Raw genomic sequence first — 18,144 nt, forward strand, 5'->3', positions numbered from 1 at the left:
ACACAGCAATATTTAAAGGGACCAGGTGTCTGGAACCAACAGGACCCTGAACAGCTACTACCCCCAAACCATAGACTGTTCTCTCTGCTACCACAGGGCAAGCAGTACCGATGCACCAAGTCTGGAACCAACAGGACCCTGACCAGCTTCTACCCCCATCAGAATGATCCATATTTAAAGGGAGGGGCTTCTACCCCCCATCAGAATGATCCATATTTAAAGGGAAGGTGTCTGTTCTTACAGCAACATGGTCCATATTTAAAGGGAAGGTGTCTGTTCTTACAGCAACATGGTCCATATTTAAAGGGAAGGTGTCTGTTCTTACAGCAACATGGTCCATATTTAAAGGGAAGGTGTCTGTTCTTACAGCAACATGGTCCATATTTAAAGGGAAGGTGTCTGTTCTTACAGCAACATGGTCCATATTTAAAGGGAAGGTGTCTGTTCTTACAGCAACATGGTCCATATTTAAAGGGAAGGTGTCTGTTCTTACAGCAACATGGTCCATATTTAAAGGGAAGGTGTCTGTTCTTACAGCAACATGGTCCATATTTAAAGGGAAGGTGTCTGTTCTTACAGCAACATGGTCCATATTTAAAGGGAAGGTGTCTGTTCTCACAGCAACATGGTCCATATTTAAAGGGAAGGTGTCTGTTCTTACAGCAACATGGTCCATATTTAAAGGGAAGGTGTCTGTTCTTACAGCAACATGGTCCATATTTAAAGGGAAGGTGTCTGTTCTTACAGCAACATGGTCCATATTTAAAGGGAAGGTGTCTGTTCTTACAGCAACATGGTCCATATTTAAAGGGAAGGTGTCTGTTCTTACAGCAACATGGTCCATATTTAAAGGGAAGGTGTCTGTTCTTACAGCAACATGGTCCATATTTAAAGGGAAGGTGTCTGTTCTTACAGCAACATGGTCCATATTTAAAGGGAAGGTGTCTGTTCTTACAGCAACATGGTCCATATTTAAAGGGAAGGTGTCTGTTCTTACAGCAACATGGTCCATATTTAAAGGGAAGGTGTCTGTTCTTACAGCAACATGGTCCATATTTAAAGGGAAGGTGTCTGTTCTTACAGCAACATGGTCCATATTTAAAGGGAAGGTGTCTGTTCTTACAGCAACATGGTCCATATTTAAAGGGAAGGTGTCTGTTCTTACAGCAACATGGTCCATATTTAAAGGGAAGGTGTCTGTTCTTACAGCAACATGGTCCCTTCCGTGTGTGTTATGTTTTTCTTTTGAAGTGTTTTAAAGTTGCGATTCACCTCAACCAACTAAGTTTTGAGCGTTATTAAATCGTATAGCTAATAAATCGCAGGTCGCAGTTGTAAAATGAGAACTGGTTCTCAACTGGCCTACCTGGTTAAAATTTTTTAATTTTTTATAAATAATAATAATAATGAGGCAAATAGCTGTACTTTGACTGTTAGTTTTAACAATCTTCCGACCTAACAGTCAATGGGTACAGCGATCCACAACCGCAGATATCATACACAAGGGATGTCCTGCTTAATCTCCCTTTTCTGCACGTCTACCCTGGAACACCCTCATCAATACAACATGTTCCCAATAAAAGGCATCTAAAACCAAGGAAGCCTGGCAGAAGAGGAGGATTTGTTTTTTAAAACAGCCCTTCAGAAAACCTCTTCCATCTATTATGCATGGACATGTAGAAAGGATTTAGACTGAGGAGTTACGGGCTTGTACCCGGAACTGATCTGATCTGTCTGTGGTCTGGGACCTGGGACCTGGGACCTGGGACCTAGGACCTGAGACCTGGGACCTGAGACCTGGGACCTGGGACCTGAGACTTGGGACCTGAGACCATAGACCTGAGACCTGGGACCTGGGACCTGGGACCTGAGACCCTGAGACCTGAGACCTGAGACCTGGGACCTGAGACCTGAGACCTGAGACCATAGACCTGAGACCTGAGACCTGGGACCTGAGACCTGGACCTGGGACCTGATACCTGGGACCTGAGACCTGGGACCTGAGACCTGGGACCTGGGACCTGAGACCTGAGACCTGAGACCTGGGACCTGAGCTTACGGAACAGGATCCCTCCTCCGCTGAGTAGCTGGATGGCTACACAATCGTTAGAATGGACCTGAAACATCAACTCAGACGGTGGAATTTGTGCATTAATCAACGAGAAATATTGCAATCCTGCCCACATTAAAAGTAAGCACAAGGTCTGTACTGAAGATATTGAACTTCTTGCTCTAAACCTTAGGGCCTACCTGCCATGGGAAATAAATCAGGTTGACTATTTATTGTCTACACAGCCCCCTCCATTCACACCCGAATAGCTGCCGACTTGATTCATGACCTTATATCCCAGGCGGAAACCAGAGTCACCTGAAGCATAAACAGCTGATCATGGGAGACTTTAACATGTGCAATCTACCTGAACATTTACCATCATATCAGCAATATGTTACACTCCTGAAGAGACAGAAGACCACCAGGACTGTTTTGAATACACTGACTGGGCGGCCCTGACGACGGACCTGACGACGGCCCTGACGTCGACCCTGACGACGGACCTGACGACGGCCCTGACGACGGCCCTGACGACGGCCTGCGCCGATGACCTGGAAGTTGCAACAGAGAGTGTTTTTTTGTTTCAAACTCAATATCTTACAAATGTTCTATAAATCCTTCCTGCAGAGTGTGTTGTCCTTTGCTCTGAAATGCGTGTTTGTGAACATGCGAGTGCAACACCAAGTGCAACACCAAGTCAAGCTTCAGCGCTCGACTAAGACGGAGGGAAGTACTGTACACCAAACGCATCCTTCTACATCTTTAAAGCATTTTACAAGACAGACTCAAAACTGAGTCACAGCAGCAGCCGGGCAAGAGGGAAGACTTCTTCAAAAGAAAATGAAAACAGGTTTTATTATTATATTATTATATTGGGACTGTTTTATACCATCAGCCATTAGGCTGTAGAATGGATAGTCTGATGATCCCTCCAATATACAGCACATTCACTTTCAATGTGTAGCTAAAGCACTTCTAGTTAATTATATTGTGTGTTTTCATGTTTTGTGTACTGTCTTATTAGGCACATGACCAAATGAATTTCCCACTGGTGGGATGATAGAGTTGATCTCAATCTGAGATAGTCTGGGTAGCTTTTGGATAAACTATCTGGTTTCACCCTCGTCACCTCTAACTCTTTCGACTCATTACATGCGCTGTTGCTACCATTTATAATCTATCCTGTTGACGAGTCACTTTACCCCTGTCACGTATACTCCCTCTCTGACCTCCAGGTCATCAGGCTGCTCATTATACTCCCTCTCTGACCTCCAGGTCATCAGGCTGCTCATTATCCCGCAGACCTGTCACCATCGTCTCGCGCACCTGCACCTCATGACACTCACCTGGACTCCATCCCCTCCTTGATAATCTTCTCTATATCTGTCACTCCCCTGGACTCCATCACCTCCTTGATTATCTTCCCTCTACCTGTCACTCACCTGGACTCCATCACCTCCTTGATTATCTTCTCTATATCTGTCCCTCCCCTTGGTTCTTTCCTCAGGTGTTATTGACTCTGTTTTCATGTCGGGGTGTTGTTTGTGTTTCGTGTTCATTGTTTATATTTTTATTTTTAAGACCTCTGAACTTTCTTCCTGACTTTCAGCGCACTCGTTACAACCCCGTTACAAACCCTGTTACAAACCCATTCAACCCCGTTACAAACCCCGTTACAACCCCCGTTACAAACCCTGTTACAACCCCATTCAACCCCGTTACAAACCCGTTACAACCCCCGTTACAACCCCCGTTATAACCCCGTTACAACCCGTTACAACCCCGTTACAAACCCTGTTACAACCCCCCGTTACAAACCCGTTACAACCCCGTTACAACCCCGTTACAACCCCGTTACAACCCCGTTACAACCCCGTTATAACCCGTTACATCCCGTTACAACCCCGTTACAACCCCGTTACAACCCCGTTACAACCCCGTTACAACCCCGTTATAACCCCGTTACAACCCTGTTACAACCCCGTTACAACCCTGTTACAAACCCTGTTACAAATCCGTTACAAACCCATTACAACCCCGTTACAACCCCCGTTACAACCCCGTTACAACCCCCGTTACAACCCCGTTACAACCCGTTACAACCCGTTACAACCCCGTTACAAACCCTGTTACAACCCCCGTTTACAACCCCGTTACAAACCCTGTTACAACCCCCGTTACAACCCTGTTACAAACCCGTTACAACCCCCATTACAACCCCCGTTATAACCCCGTTATAACCCCCGTTACAACCCCGTTACAACCCCCGTTATGACCCCGTTATGACCCCGTTACAACCCCGTTACAACCCCGTTACAACCCCGTTATAACCCCGTTACAACCCCATTACAACCCCGTTATAACCCCGTTATGACCCGTTACAACCCCCGTTACAACCCCGTTACAACCCGTTACAACCCGTTACAACCCCGTTATAACCCGTTATGACCCCGTTACAACCCCCACAACCCCGTTACAACCCCCGTTACAACCCCGTTACAACCCCGTTACAACCCCGTTACAACCCCGTTATAACCCCTGTTACAACCCCGTTACAACCCCGTTACAACCCCCGTTATAACCCCGTTATGACCCCGTTATAACCCCGTTACAACCCCGGTACAACCACTACCCCTATTAGTACATATCTACCTCAATGACCTCGTACCCCTGCTCATTGACTCGTTACAACCCCTAATCCATAATGTGTGTTGTCTCTTCGTGTGCAGGGAAAAAAATAAAAATAATCCACTAGCAGACCTCCAGTTGTGGCAGCGTCTTCATTAAAAGTACACAACGCAGAACGAACCACGCTACAAACTGGATATATGGCTTTTTCTTTGCAACTCTGCTTAGATCCCGGAGTCGCCGCTTCACTGTTGACGTTGAGACTGGTGTTTTGTGGATGGCTTAAGATGAATGTACTGGGGGGAAAAAAATTATGACTTAAATTTACCCACACCTGCGGAGTTACGCAACTGTCACCGAACCCTCCGGAACATTCATTACGCACAGCTGCACCTATAAGTACACCTATTCCCAGTGATTAGAAACGGTATAAGTGTGCCCTTGGTTCACCATTGTCTTGCCGATTATTGCTACTATGTCCGTTGGTGCGTGTGAGTCCCTGTGCTCGGTGTTTTTGGCTTTCGTACCGCTGTGGATTGACAGATGATTACGGGTCTCATCCCGTGTGTAAATTGAGTTTCTACCCTGTGTTGTATACGTGTTTGTTCGGGTGTTCTTCCCCGTAACTTTACATGTTAAACACTGTAGTTTGAGGTATAGAAATAATAGACCCTATTACGCATTCCGGCGCCTGTCTCCCGATCTTTATACCAGTTACTCAATAAGGTAGATACTCTTAATGTGTGAGTAGGAAAGGCATTTCCTAAGTCTGAATCGGCACCAATCTGAATAGATAAATGAAAAGAACACTGTAGAATCATTCAACCTATTCAGGTCCAGTCAATGCAGTATTTATGTAAATAATACATATAAATCTAAACTCAGCAAAAAAATAAACATAATCGCACTGTCAACTGTGTTTATTTTCAGCAGACTTAACAAGTGTAAATATTTGTATCAACATAACAAGATTCAACAACTGAGACATAAACTGAACAAGTTCCACAGACATGTGACTAACAGAAATTGAATAATGTGTCCCTGAACAAAGGGAGGGGGCAAAATCAAAAGTAACAGTCAGTATCTGGTGTGGCCACCAGCTGCATTAAGTACTGCAGTGCATCTCCCCATGGACTTCACCAGATTTGCCAGTTTTTGCTGTGAGATGTTACCACCAAGGCAAGTTCCCGGACATTTCTGTGAGGAATGGCCCTAGCCGTCACCCTCCCATCCAACAGGTCCCAGACGTGCTCAATGGGATTGAGATCCGGACTCTTGGCTAACCATGGCAGAACACTGACATTCCTGTCTTGCAGGAAATCACGCACACAACGAGCAGCATGACATATTTTTACCTTGTCTGCTCGGGGATTCGATCTTGCAACCTTTCGGTTACAAGTCCAACACTCAAACCACTAGGCTACCTGTCGCCCCCAATGGGGCAACAAGCATGCAAAAAAGTTTTTAAACCCTTTTGACGATCTGTGATTTTTTTTAACGAATTATCATTGAAAGACCTGAAAAAAGGTCTGTTTCTTTTTTTGCTGAGTTTATGTCTGAAGCCCCAATGTCTAGGCAGCTTGTTGAAGTGGCTTCCATTTCTTCCTTTGAATCAGCCACTGAGTTTGACCAATTTTGGCCAATTAAGTGCTAAGAGGTAAAAATTTGCAGGCACAGAAGCCTCAACGAAACTGAGTAGACCATCATTTCCATCGAAATAGTTGTATTCATTAAATATGCATTCTGTAGGGATGGTGCCAGGTTTCCTCCAAACGTGACGCTTGGCATTCAGACCAAATAGTTCAATCTTGGTTTCATCAGACCAGAGAATCTTGTTTCTCATTGTGTGAGTCCTTTAGGTGCCTTTTGTAAAACTGCAAGTGGGCTGCAATGTGCCTTTTACTGAGGAGTGGCTTCGGTCTGGCTACTCTACCATAAAGGCCTGATTTGTGGAGTGCTGCATAAATGGTTGTCCTTCTGGAAGGTTCTCCCATCTCAAAGGAGGAACTCTAGACCTCTGTCAGAGTGACCATCGGGTTCTTGGTCATCTCCTCGACCAAGGCCTTTCTCCCCCGATTGCTCAGTTTGGCTGGGCGGCCAGCTCTAGGAAGAGTCTTGGTGGTTCCAAACTTCTTCCATTTAAGAATGATGGAGGCAACTGTGTTCTTGGGGACCTTCGATTACATTTTTTGGTACCTTTTCCCAAATCTGTGCTTCGACACAATCCTGTCTCGGAGCTCTACTGACAATTCCTTTGACCTCATGGCTTGGTTTTTGCTCTATCATGCACTGTCAACTGTGGGACCTTTTATAGACAGGTGTGTTATATAGACAGGTGTGAGCCTTTCCAGATTGTGTCCAATCAATTGAATTTACCACAGGTGGACTCCAATCAAGTTGTAGAAACATCTCAAGGATGATCAATGGAAACAGGATGCAACAAATTAATTACTTAAAAAGTCATACAATCGGATTTTCTGGATTTTTGTTTTAGATTCTGTCTCTCACAGTTGAAGTGTACCTATGATAAACATTACAGACCTCTACATGTTTTGTAAGTAGGAAAACCTGCACAATCGGATGTGTATCAAATGCTTGTTCTCCCCACTGTATGTAGATTCACTATGGTTCATATCCTTACCTTGGCAGAGCGGTACGGGGGCGTTCCATACTGTATGTAGATTCACTGTGGTTCATATCCTTACCTTGGCAGAGCGGTACGGGGGCGTTCCATACTGTATGTAGATTCACTGTGGTTCATATCCTTACCTTGGCAGAGCGGTACGGGGGCGTTCCATACTGTATGTAGATTCACTGTGGTTCATATCCTTACCTTGGCAGAGCGGTACGGGGGCGTTCCATATATAAATCCCCTGGGGGGTGCGGGTGCAGGTGGCACTGCTTTGGCCAATCAGACGAAAGCCCTGGTCACAGCTGAAGCGCAGGGTACTGCCTAGCTTGGTGCCTGTCTGACTGTGGACTGTTCCATTGAGGGGGTTGCTAGGTGGGCTGCAGTATGCCGCTGTGGATAAACAAACAACCGCATTTAATGAAAACACAACAACAACAACAACAACAACAACAACATTGAATTATTTGGACTAAATCTGAAAAGTTTCCACGGTTTGCTAGCTGGGCTGCAATACGCTGCTGTGAATAAACAAAGTAACAACTATTATGTTTAAATGTCTGAAAAGTCTGATAAGTTTCAAAAGTTGGTGAAAACATTGTTAATATAAGAGAAGGTTGTTAGGGGGGGGCTGTCATGATATTGTGAATAAACAAGAAACAATAGTTGGTCGAAACAGTGATAAAATACTGTACAACGACAGAGATAATATACTGTACAACGACAGTGATAATATACTGTACAACGACAGAGATAATATACTGTACAACGACAGTGATAATATATTGTACAACGACAGTGATAATATACTGTACAACGACAGAGATAATATACTGTACAACCACAGTGATAATATACTGTACAACGACAGTGATAATATACTGTACAACGACAGTGATAATATACTGTACAACGACAGAGATAATATACTGTACAACGACAGAGATAATATACTGTACAACGACAGTGATAATATACTGTACAACGACAGTGATATTAAACTGTACAATGACAGAGATAATATACTGTACAACGAGAGAGAGAGAGAGAGAGAGAGAGAGAGAGACAGACAGACAGAGAGAGAGAGAGAGAGAGGGACAGACAGAGAGAGAGAGAGAGAGAGAGAGAGAGAGAGAGAGAGAGAGAGAGAGAGAGAGAGAGAGAGAGGGAGAGAGGGGAGAGAGAGGGAGAGAGGGGAGAGAGAGAGAGAGAGAGAAACAGAAATGGATGCTAGACTGAGGCCAGAGATCCTAACATGTCTAAATACACAATATAAAAACATCCTATATTGGTTTTTGGTAGCCAGCTAAATATACTAATGTAACAATCCCATTCTGAGTGATGCAACACGTCTGGGGTTGGGTTTCTCTCGGACTAAATGGGGATCTGAAATATAGACTGCTGGACGGACATGGACACACACTCACACACACACACACACACACACACACACACACACACACACACACACACACACACACACACACACACACACACACACACACACACACACACACACACACACACACACACACACACACACACACACAGCAGTAGAGCAGCTACGTCAGAGGAGAAGGAATTTGAGATGAAACCCATTGGAATGATAACGTGTGACGTGAAGTGTGGCATTGCACGCAGGGGAGATGAGCGAGGAAGTGGACCACGAACACAGAAAAGCGTATCATTCATTACGGCTAATCTCAATGACTATATTGCTATAAATATCTCCATAAAAATGCTAATTCTGGACCCGAAACGCTGTATCCCATCCAACGCAACGAACAGAAAATTCAGATTCCCCTACGGTGTAAAACGTTATGGCCGTTCGTTGTTAACCGAGTGATTGTATAAGCAGTTTATGGGCCTCTGTAGCTCTCTCTCAAACCAATTCTTTCACAGAGGCAGAACATTATTTTGTTGTATTGGTGGGGAATAGGTGATAAGAGAACCCCGTAATGGGGATTCAGCACTGTAAAACACCAGATCATATTCAATAGGTGATAAGAGAACCCCGTAATGGGGATTCAGCACTGTAAAACACCAGATCATATTCAATAGGTGTTAGATAAGGGAACCCCGTAATGGGGATTCAGCACTGTAAAACACCAGATCATATTCAATAGGTGTTAGATAAGGAACCCCGTAATGGGGATTCAGCACTGTAAAACACCAGATCATATTCAATAGGTGTTAGATAAGAGAACCCCCAAACCCTGTAAAACACCAGATCATATTCAATAAATGGGGATTCAGCACTGGATTCAATAGGTGTTACCCCGTAATGGGGATTCAACTGTAAAACACCAGATCATATTCAATAGGTGTTAGATAAGGGAACCCCGTAATGGGGATTCAGCACTGTAAAACACCAGATCATATTCAATAGGTGTTAGATAAGGGAACCCCGTAATGGGGATTCAGCACTGTAAAACACCAGATCATATTCAATAGGTGTTAGATAAGGGAACCCCGTAATGGGGATTCAGCACTGTAAAACACCAGATCATATTCAATAGGTGATAAGAGAACCCTGTAAAACACCAGTAATGGGGATTCAGCACTGTAAAACACCAGATCATATTCAATAGGTGTTAGATAAGAGAACCCCGTAATGGGATTCAGCACCACCAGATCATATTCAATAGGTGTTAGATAAGAGAACCCCGTAATGGGGATTCAGCACTGTAAAACACCAGATCATATTCAATAGGTGTTAGATAAGAGAACCCCGTAATGGGGATTCAGCACTGTAAAACACCAGATCATATTCAATAGGTGATAAGGAACCCCGTAACAGCACTGTAAAACACCAGATCATATTCAATAGGTGTTAGATAAGAGAACCCCGTAGTAGCACGTAAAACACCAGAATATTCAATAGGTGAACAGAAAATTCAGCACTGTAAAACACCAGATCATATTCAATAGGTGTTAGATAAGGGAACCCCGTAATGGGGATTCAGCACTGTAAAACACCAGATCATATTCAATAGGTGTTAGATAAGGGAACCCCGCGAGGGATTCAGCACTGTAAAACACCAGATCATATTCAATAGGTGTTAGATAAGAGAACCCCGTAATGGGGATTCAGCACTGGGATCATATTCAATAGGTGTTAGATAAGAGGAACCACTGTAAAACAACCAGTATATTCAATAGGTGTTAGATATGATTCAGCACTGTAAAACACCAGATCATATTCAATAGGTGTTAGATAAGGGAACCCCGAATGGGGATTCAGCACTGTAAAACACCAGATCATATTCAATAGGTGTTAGATAAGGGAACCCCGTAGGGGATTCAGCACTGAAAAACACCAGATCATATTCAATAGGTGTTAGATAAGAGAACCAAAGTAGCCGGGGACGGAAGAAAGGGAACAGAAAAAAAAAAGATGAAGAAAAGGGAGGGAGCGAGGAGGAGAGGGAGCGAGGAGGAGGTGAGAGGGAGCGAAGGTGAGAGGGAGCGAGGGTGAGAGGGAGCGAGGGAACGAGGGAGCGAGGAGCGAAGGAGAGGGAGCGAGGAGCGAACGAGGGAGCGAGGGAGCGAGGGAACGAGGGAGCGAGGAGCGAGGGAATGAGGGAGCGAGAGGGAGCGAAGGAACGAGGGAGCGAGGGAACGAGGGAGCGAGGGAGCGAGGGAACGAGGGAACGAGGGAGCGAGGGAGCGAGGGAGTGAGGGAGCGAGGGAGCAGGTGTGTTCCTACAGCTGGTGATGGAAGATGACAAAGGGCCATGGAGATAAAAGATGGATTGATAAAGAAAAGAAAACGTAGAATCTGGTTCCTGCCATCTGTCTGGTTCCCACTGAGGTTCCTTACAGAAGGCAAGTCCATATTGATGAAGCCAACCAACCTGAGAACTACTGTCTGCCACTAACTCAGCCAACCTGAGAGGGGATGCCTGCCACTAACTCAACCAACCTGATAGCTACTGCCTGCCACTACCTCAACCAACCTGAGAACTACTGTCTGCCACTACCTCAACCAACCTGAGAGGGGATGCCTGCCACTAACTCAGCCAACCTATGAGCTGCTGTCTGCCACTAACTCAGCCAACCTGTGAGGAGATGCCTGACACTAACTCAGCCAACCTGAGAGGAGATGCCTGCCACTAACTCAACCAACCTGAGAGGAGATGCCTGCCACTAACTCAGCCAACCTGAGAGGAGATGTCTGCCACTAACTCAGCCATCCTATGAGCTGCTGCCTGCCACTAACTCAACCAACCTGATAGCTACTGCCTGCCACTAACTCAACCAACCTGATAGCTACTGCCTGCCACTAACTCAACCATCCTGACTAACTCAACCAACCTGAGAGGAGATGCCTGCCACTAACTCAGAGCTACTGTCTGCCACTACCTCAACCAACCTGATAGCTACTGCCTCAGCCAACCTGAGAGGAGCTACTGCCACTAACTCAACCAACCTGATAGCTACTGCCTGCCACTAACTCAACCAACCTGACTAACTCAACCAACCTGATAGCTACTGCCTGCCACTAACTCAACCAACCTGATAGCTACTGTCTGCCACTAACTCAGCCAACCTGAGAGGGGATGCCTGCCACTAACTCAACCAACCTGATAGCTACTGCCTGCCACTAACTCAACCAACCTGAGAGGAGATGCTTGCCACTAACTCAACCAACCTGAGAGGAGATCTCCCCTACATAGTGCACTACCTTTGATGGTGGGGGTGAAAGAACAACATCCGGCCGGGGAGGAGGTGAGAGAGGCAGGATGGGAGGACTCTGGTGAGAGAGGGAGGGAGGGATGGCGGTACAGATGCAAGGAGGACTCTGGTGAGAGAGGGAGGGAGGGATGGCGGTACAGATGCAAGGAGGACTCTGGTGAGAGAGGGAGGGAGGGATGGCGGTACAGATGCAAGGAGGACTCTGGTGAGAGAGGGAGGGAGGGATGGCGGTACAGATGCAAGGAGGACTCTGGTGAGAGAGGGAGGGAGGGATGGCGGTACAGATGCAAGGAGGACTCTGGTGAGAGAGGGGAGGGAGGGATGGCGGTACAGATGCAAGGAGGACTCTGGTGAGAGAGGGAGGGAGGGATGGCGGTACAGATGCAAGGAGGACTCTGGTGAGAGAGGGAGGGAGGGATGGCGGTACAGATGCAAGGAGGACTGTGGTGAGAGACGGAGGGATGGAGGGGTGATTAGTCAATCTGCCTGAGGAGTGTTGATACGTAACAGAGGGAGCTCTTTAAATATTGATACGGCGATAGCTCATCCGACGTAATGCAGGTGTCCCTATATCAACACATCCTTCATCTTTAGGAGGGAAAGAGACCAGAACAACAACCCACGCAGGGTTTAAACATGAGACCACCTGTTGGAGACACACACAGACACACAGACACAGACAGACACACAGACACACACACACACAGACACAGACACACACAGACAGACAGAGACAGAGACACAGACACAGACACAGACACAGACAGACAGACAGACAGACAGACAGACAGACAGACAGACAGACAGACAGACAGACAGACAGACAGACAGACAGACAGACAGACAGACAGACAGACAGACAGACAGACAGACAGACACACACACACACACACACACACACACACACAGACACAGACACAGACACACACACACACACACAGACACACACACACACACACACACACACACACACTTCATGGACTCACCTGAGTATCGTATGCGGAAGCCTTTGTGGCTGGTGGTGTGGTCGAAGGACCAGTGGAGGTAGACCTTGTTGTTAGAGCTGGTGATGCTGAGAGGAGACGAGTAGTTTCCACTCAGAGTGACCAGGAGAGGACTCTGTCTGGACGGACCTGTATAGATTAGATAAGAGAAAGAGAGACTTGGACTTATTGTCTTACTTTAAATGTGACTTCCTCCATACACTATCCCCCCATAATGATGCATCACATACCATCACTCCACTAATCACAACGACGTACAATACACACTGCATCATCACATTACAACCCTACATCTAACCCTTCCTCCAACAACCCTGGGTTCATATGACATCATGAACCTCTAACAACCCTGGGTTCATATGACATCATGAACCTCTAACAACCCTGGGTTTAAATGACATCATGAACCTCCAACAACCCTGGGTTTAAATGACATCATGAACCTCTAACAACCCTGGGTTTAAATGACATCATGAACCTCCAACAACCCTGGGTTTAAATGACATCATGAACCTCTAACAACCCTGGGTTTAAATGACGTCATGAACCTCTAACAACCCTGGGTTTAAATGACATCATGAACCTCTAACAACCCTGGGTTTAAATTACATCTCATAATGAGGCTCTAACAACCCTGGGTTCATATGACACCTCATAAACATTGATGGTGTGACTCCTTTTCATGGTCCTTTCGAAATGGGGTCCATAACTGTTTAGACATGATCAGTAGTGTCATCCTGGTCAGCTCGACCAGTTGGGGGAGGATTCCAATGCCTTGAGGTGTTTAGCGTGTGGTTTCACGTCTACACATGCTAGTTCTAGTGGTCTGTCATGTTAGCAGGAGCTGTCAACTCCTAAATCAAAAGAAGCTCTTTCTATTGAGGCTTTGCCAATGTACTCGTCCGTGTAGTTTGGTCCCATGCTGCTATGGCAGAGATAGCAGCTGGGAAGTGAGAAACAGATTCCCATCCAAGAATCCAACGATCCACACTCTGTTTGGCAGCCCACAAGGGCTTTACACGTCTGTTCTCTCCCCCGCTCGTTGGAAGATTAAAAAAGAGAATCAGAATTCAGTAACACCATTTCTCTCCAGCTCACCCACGTCTTTAGAGAGGTTGGTAGTGTGTAGAGTCAGACCATTTCTCTCCAGCTCACCCAGGTCTTTAGAGAGGTTGGTAGTGTGTAGAGTCAGACCATTTCTCTCCAGTTCACCCACATCTTTAGAGAGGTTGGTAGTGTGTAGAGTCAGACCATTTCTCTCCAGTTCACCCACATCTTTAGAGAGGTTGGTAGTGTGTAGAGTCAGACCATTTCTCTCCAGTTCACCCACATCTTTAGAGAGGTTGGTAGTGTGTAGAGTCAGACCATTTCTCTCCAGTTCACCCAGGTCTTTAGAGAGGTTGGTAGTGTGTAGAGTCAGACCGACATTAGCCTTTCAAATAAATATTTGTTTCCACTAATAAAGTGGCCATATTATATACATAACATCAACAAATACGTCTGCTCATTTCTAGTATTTTTCTGAATGTTTTTTTTTGAATGTTTTAATTGTTGCCTGTAGAGGGCGCTCTACGATCTGCTCATTGTACATCATTCAGCCCTACAATCACGATGCGAGAGAGACTATGCATGGTGGTTTGACGATGAGTAGTGTCGTGAAGTGATGACTGCTATTTATTGAATAATTACCCCCAACGTTTAATTACTACTCAATTAAATTAATAATGTAACAATTAATTATTTTTTAATTTGGGGCACCACGGGAAAAGTTTATTTAATGAGTTACCGTTTCCCGAATTAACACAATAATATATCGATATCAATCATTTATTTCCTCAGTCTCTTTCTAGATGTCGCATGATCCTTGGATATCTGCACGAACCCTAGCCTCAGCGATACACAAATAAATCATTCTCTCTACTATTATTCTGACATTTCACATTCTTAAAAATAAAGTGGTGATCCTAACTGACCTAAGACAGGGAATTGTTTATTGGATTAAATGTCAGGATGGTGAAAAACTGAGTTTAAACTGTATTTGTCTAAGGTGTATGTAAACTTCCGACTTCAACTGTATACATACAGTGCAACCAATTACCTTCAGAAGTCACATAATTAGTTTAAATAAAGTCCACCAATATGCAATCTCAGTGTCACATGAGCTCAGTATATATACACACACCTGCTCTGAAAGGGCCCAGAGTCTGCAACACCACTAAGCAAGGGGCACAACCAAGCAAGGGGCACAACCAAGCAAGGGGCACAACCAAGCAAGGGGCACAACCAAGCAAGCGGCACAACCAAGCAAGGGGCACAACCAAGCAAGGGGCACAACCAAGCAAGGGGCACAACCAAGCAAGGGGCACAACCAAGCAAGGGGCACAACCAAGCAAGGGGCACAAATACCTGCTCAGAAATGAAGGAATGATGGATGGCGCTAAATAAGGGAAACTAAATGAGGGAAACCTGTTTCAGTCTTCCAGAGTTTTGAGACTGGGACGGAGGTTCACCTTCCAGCAGGACAATGACCCTAAGCATACAGCTAAAGCAACACTCGAGTGGTTTAAGGGGAAACATTTAAATGTCTTGGAATGGCCTAGTCAAAGCCCAGACCTCAATCCAATTGAGAATCTGTGGTATGACTTAAAGATTGCTGTACAGCAACACAGGTAGTATAGACAGGCAGTATATACAGTTAGGAATTACAACAATACAGGCAGTATATACAACAATACAGGCAGTATATACAACAATACAGTTAGGAATTACAACAATACAGGCAGTATATACAACAATACAGGCAGTATATACAACAATACAGGCAGTATATACAACAACACAGACAGTATACACAACAACACAGGTAGTATATACAACAATACAGGTAGTATATACAACAACACAGACAGTATACACAACAATACAGGTAGTATACACAACAATACAGGTAGTATATACAACAACACAGATAGTATATACAATACAGATAGTATATACAATACAGATAGTATATACAACACAGATAGTATATACAATACAGATAGTATATACAATCAGATAGTATATACAATACAGATAGTATATACAACAATACAGGTATATACAATACAGATAGTATACACAACAATACAGATAGTATATACAATACAGATAGTATATACAATTCAATACAGATAGTATATACAACAATACAGGTAGTATATACAATACAGATAGTATACACAACAATACAGATAGGAATTACAACAATACAGATAGTATACACAACAACACAGATAGTATACACAACAACACAGATAGTATATACAACAATACAGATAGTATATACAACAATACAGGTAGTATATACAACAACACAGATAGTATACACAATACAGATAGTATATACAATACAGATAGTATATACAATACAGATAGTATATACAATACAGATCGTATATACAATACAGATAGTATATACAACAACACAGGTGGTATATACAACAACACAGATAGTATATACAACAATACAGGTAGTATATACAACAACACAGATAGTATACACAATACAGATAGTATATACAATACAGATAGTATATACAATACAGATAGTATATACAATACAGATAGTATATACAATACAGATAGTATATACAACAATACAGGTAGTATATACAATACAGATAGTATATACAACAACACAGGTGGTATATACAATACAGATAGTATATACAATACAGATAGTATATACAACAATACAGATATATACACCAATACAGATAGTATACACAACAACACAGATAGTATATACAACAACACAGATAGTATATACAACAACACAGATAGTATATACAACAATACAGGTAGTATATACAACAACACAGATAGTATACACAACAATACAGATAGTATATACAACAACACAGATAGTATATACAACAATACAGAGTATATACAACAACACAGATAGTATATACAACAATACAGATATATACAACAACACAGTATATACACATACAGGTATATATACAACAATACAGGTATATACACAACAATACAGGTAGTATATACAACAACACAGATAGTATACACAACAATACAGGTAGTATACACAATACAGATAGTATACACAGCAATACAGGTAGTATATACAACAACACAGATAGTATACACAACAATACAGGTAGTATACACAATACAGATAGTATACACAACAACACAGATAGTATATACAACAACACAGATAGTATATACAACAATACAGGTAGTATACACAACAACACAGATAGTATACACAACAACACAGGTAGTATATACAACAACACAGATAGTATACACAATAACAGGTAGTATATACAACAATACAGGTAGTATATACAACAATACAGGTAGTATATACAATACAGATAGTATATACAACAACACAGATAGTATACACAACAACACAGATAGTATATACAACAACACAGATAGTATACACAATAACACAGGTAGTATATATAACAATACAGGTAGTATATACAACAATACAGGTAGTATATACAATACAGATAGTATATTACAGATAGTATATACAACAACACAGATAGTATATACAACAACACAGATAGTATACACAACAACACAGATAGTATATACAACAACACAGATAGTATATACAACAACATAGATAGTATACACAACAATACAGATAGTATACACAACAACACAGATAGTATACACAACAACACAGATAGTATATACAACAACACAGATAGTATACAAATAACACAGGTAGTATATACAACAATACAGGTAGTATATACAACAATACAGGTAGTATATACAATACAGATAGTATATACAACAACACATATAGTATATACAACAACACAGGTAGTATATACAATACAGATAGTATATACAACAACACAGATAGTATACACAACAATACAGGTAGTATATACAACAACACAGATAGTATATACAACAACACAGACAGTATACACAATACAGGTAGTATACACAACAATACAGGTAGTATATACAACACACAGATAGTATATACAATGAGATAGTATATACAATACAGATAGTATATACAACACAGATAGTATATACAATAAATACAGATAGTATATACAATACAGATAGTATATACAATACAGATAGTA

The 18,144-nt window shown here is 43.1% G+C and overlaps 1 protein-coding gene across 1 annotated transcript in view; it reads right to left on the bottom strand.

Moving 5' to 3' along the window:
• csmd2 (CUB and Sushi multiple domains 2) overlaps window positions 1–18,144 on the bottom strand; it is a 726,975-nt gene that overhangs the window by 126,311 nt on the left and 582,520 nt on the right. Inside the window, exons 18-19 of the mRNA XM_065020074.1 lie at window positions 12,995–13,141; window positions 7,515–7,703 (exon numbers count right to left, since the gene is read on the bottom strand). Of these exons, the coding sequence (XP_064876146.1) occupies window positions 7,515–7,703; window positions 12,995–13,141 (336 nt within the window). The remainder of the gene's footprint in view (window positions 1–7,514; window positions 7,704–12,994; window positions 13,142–18,144) is intronic.

Source organism: Oncorhynchus nerka, linkage group LG7, assembly GCF_034236695.1.
Source record: "Oncorhynchus nerka isolate Pitt River linkage group LG7, Oner_Uvic_2.0, whole genome shotgun sequence".
NCBI lineage: Eukaryota > Metazoa > Chordata > Actinopteri > Salmoniformes > Salmonidae > Oncorhynchus > Oncorhynchus nerka.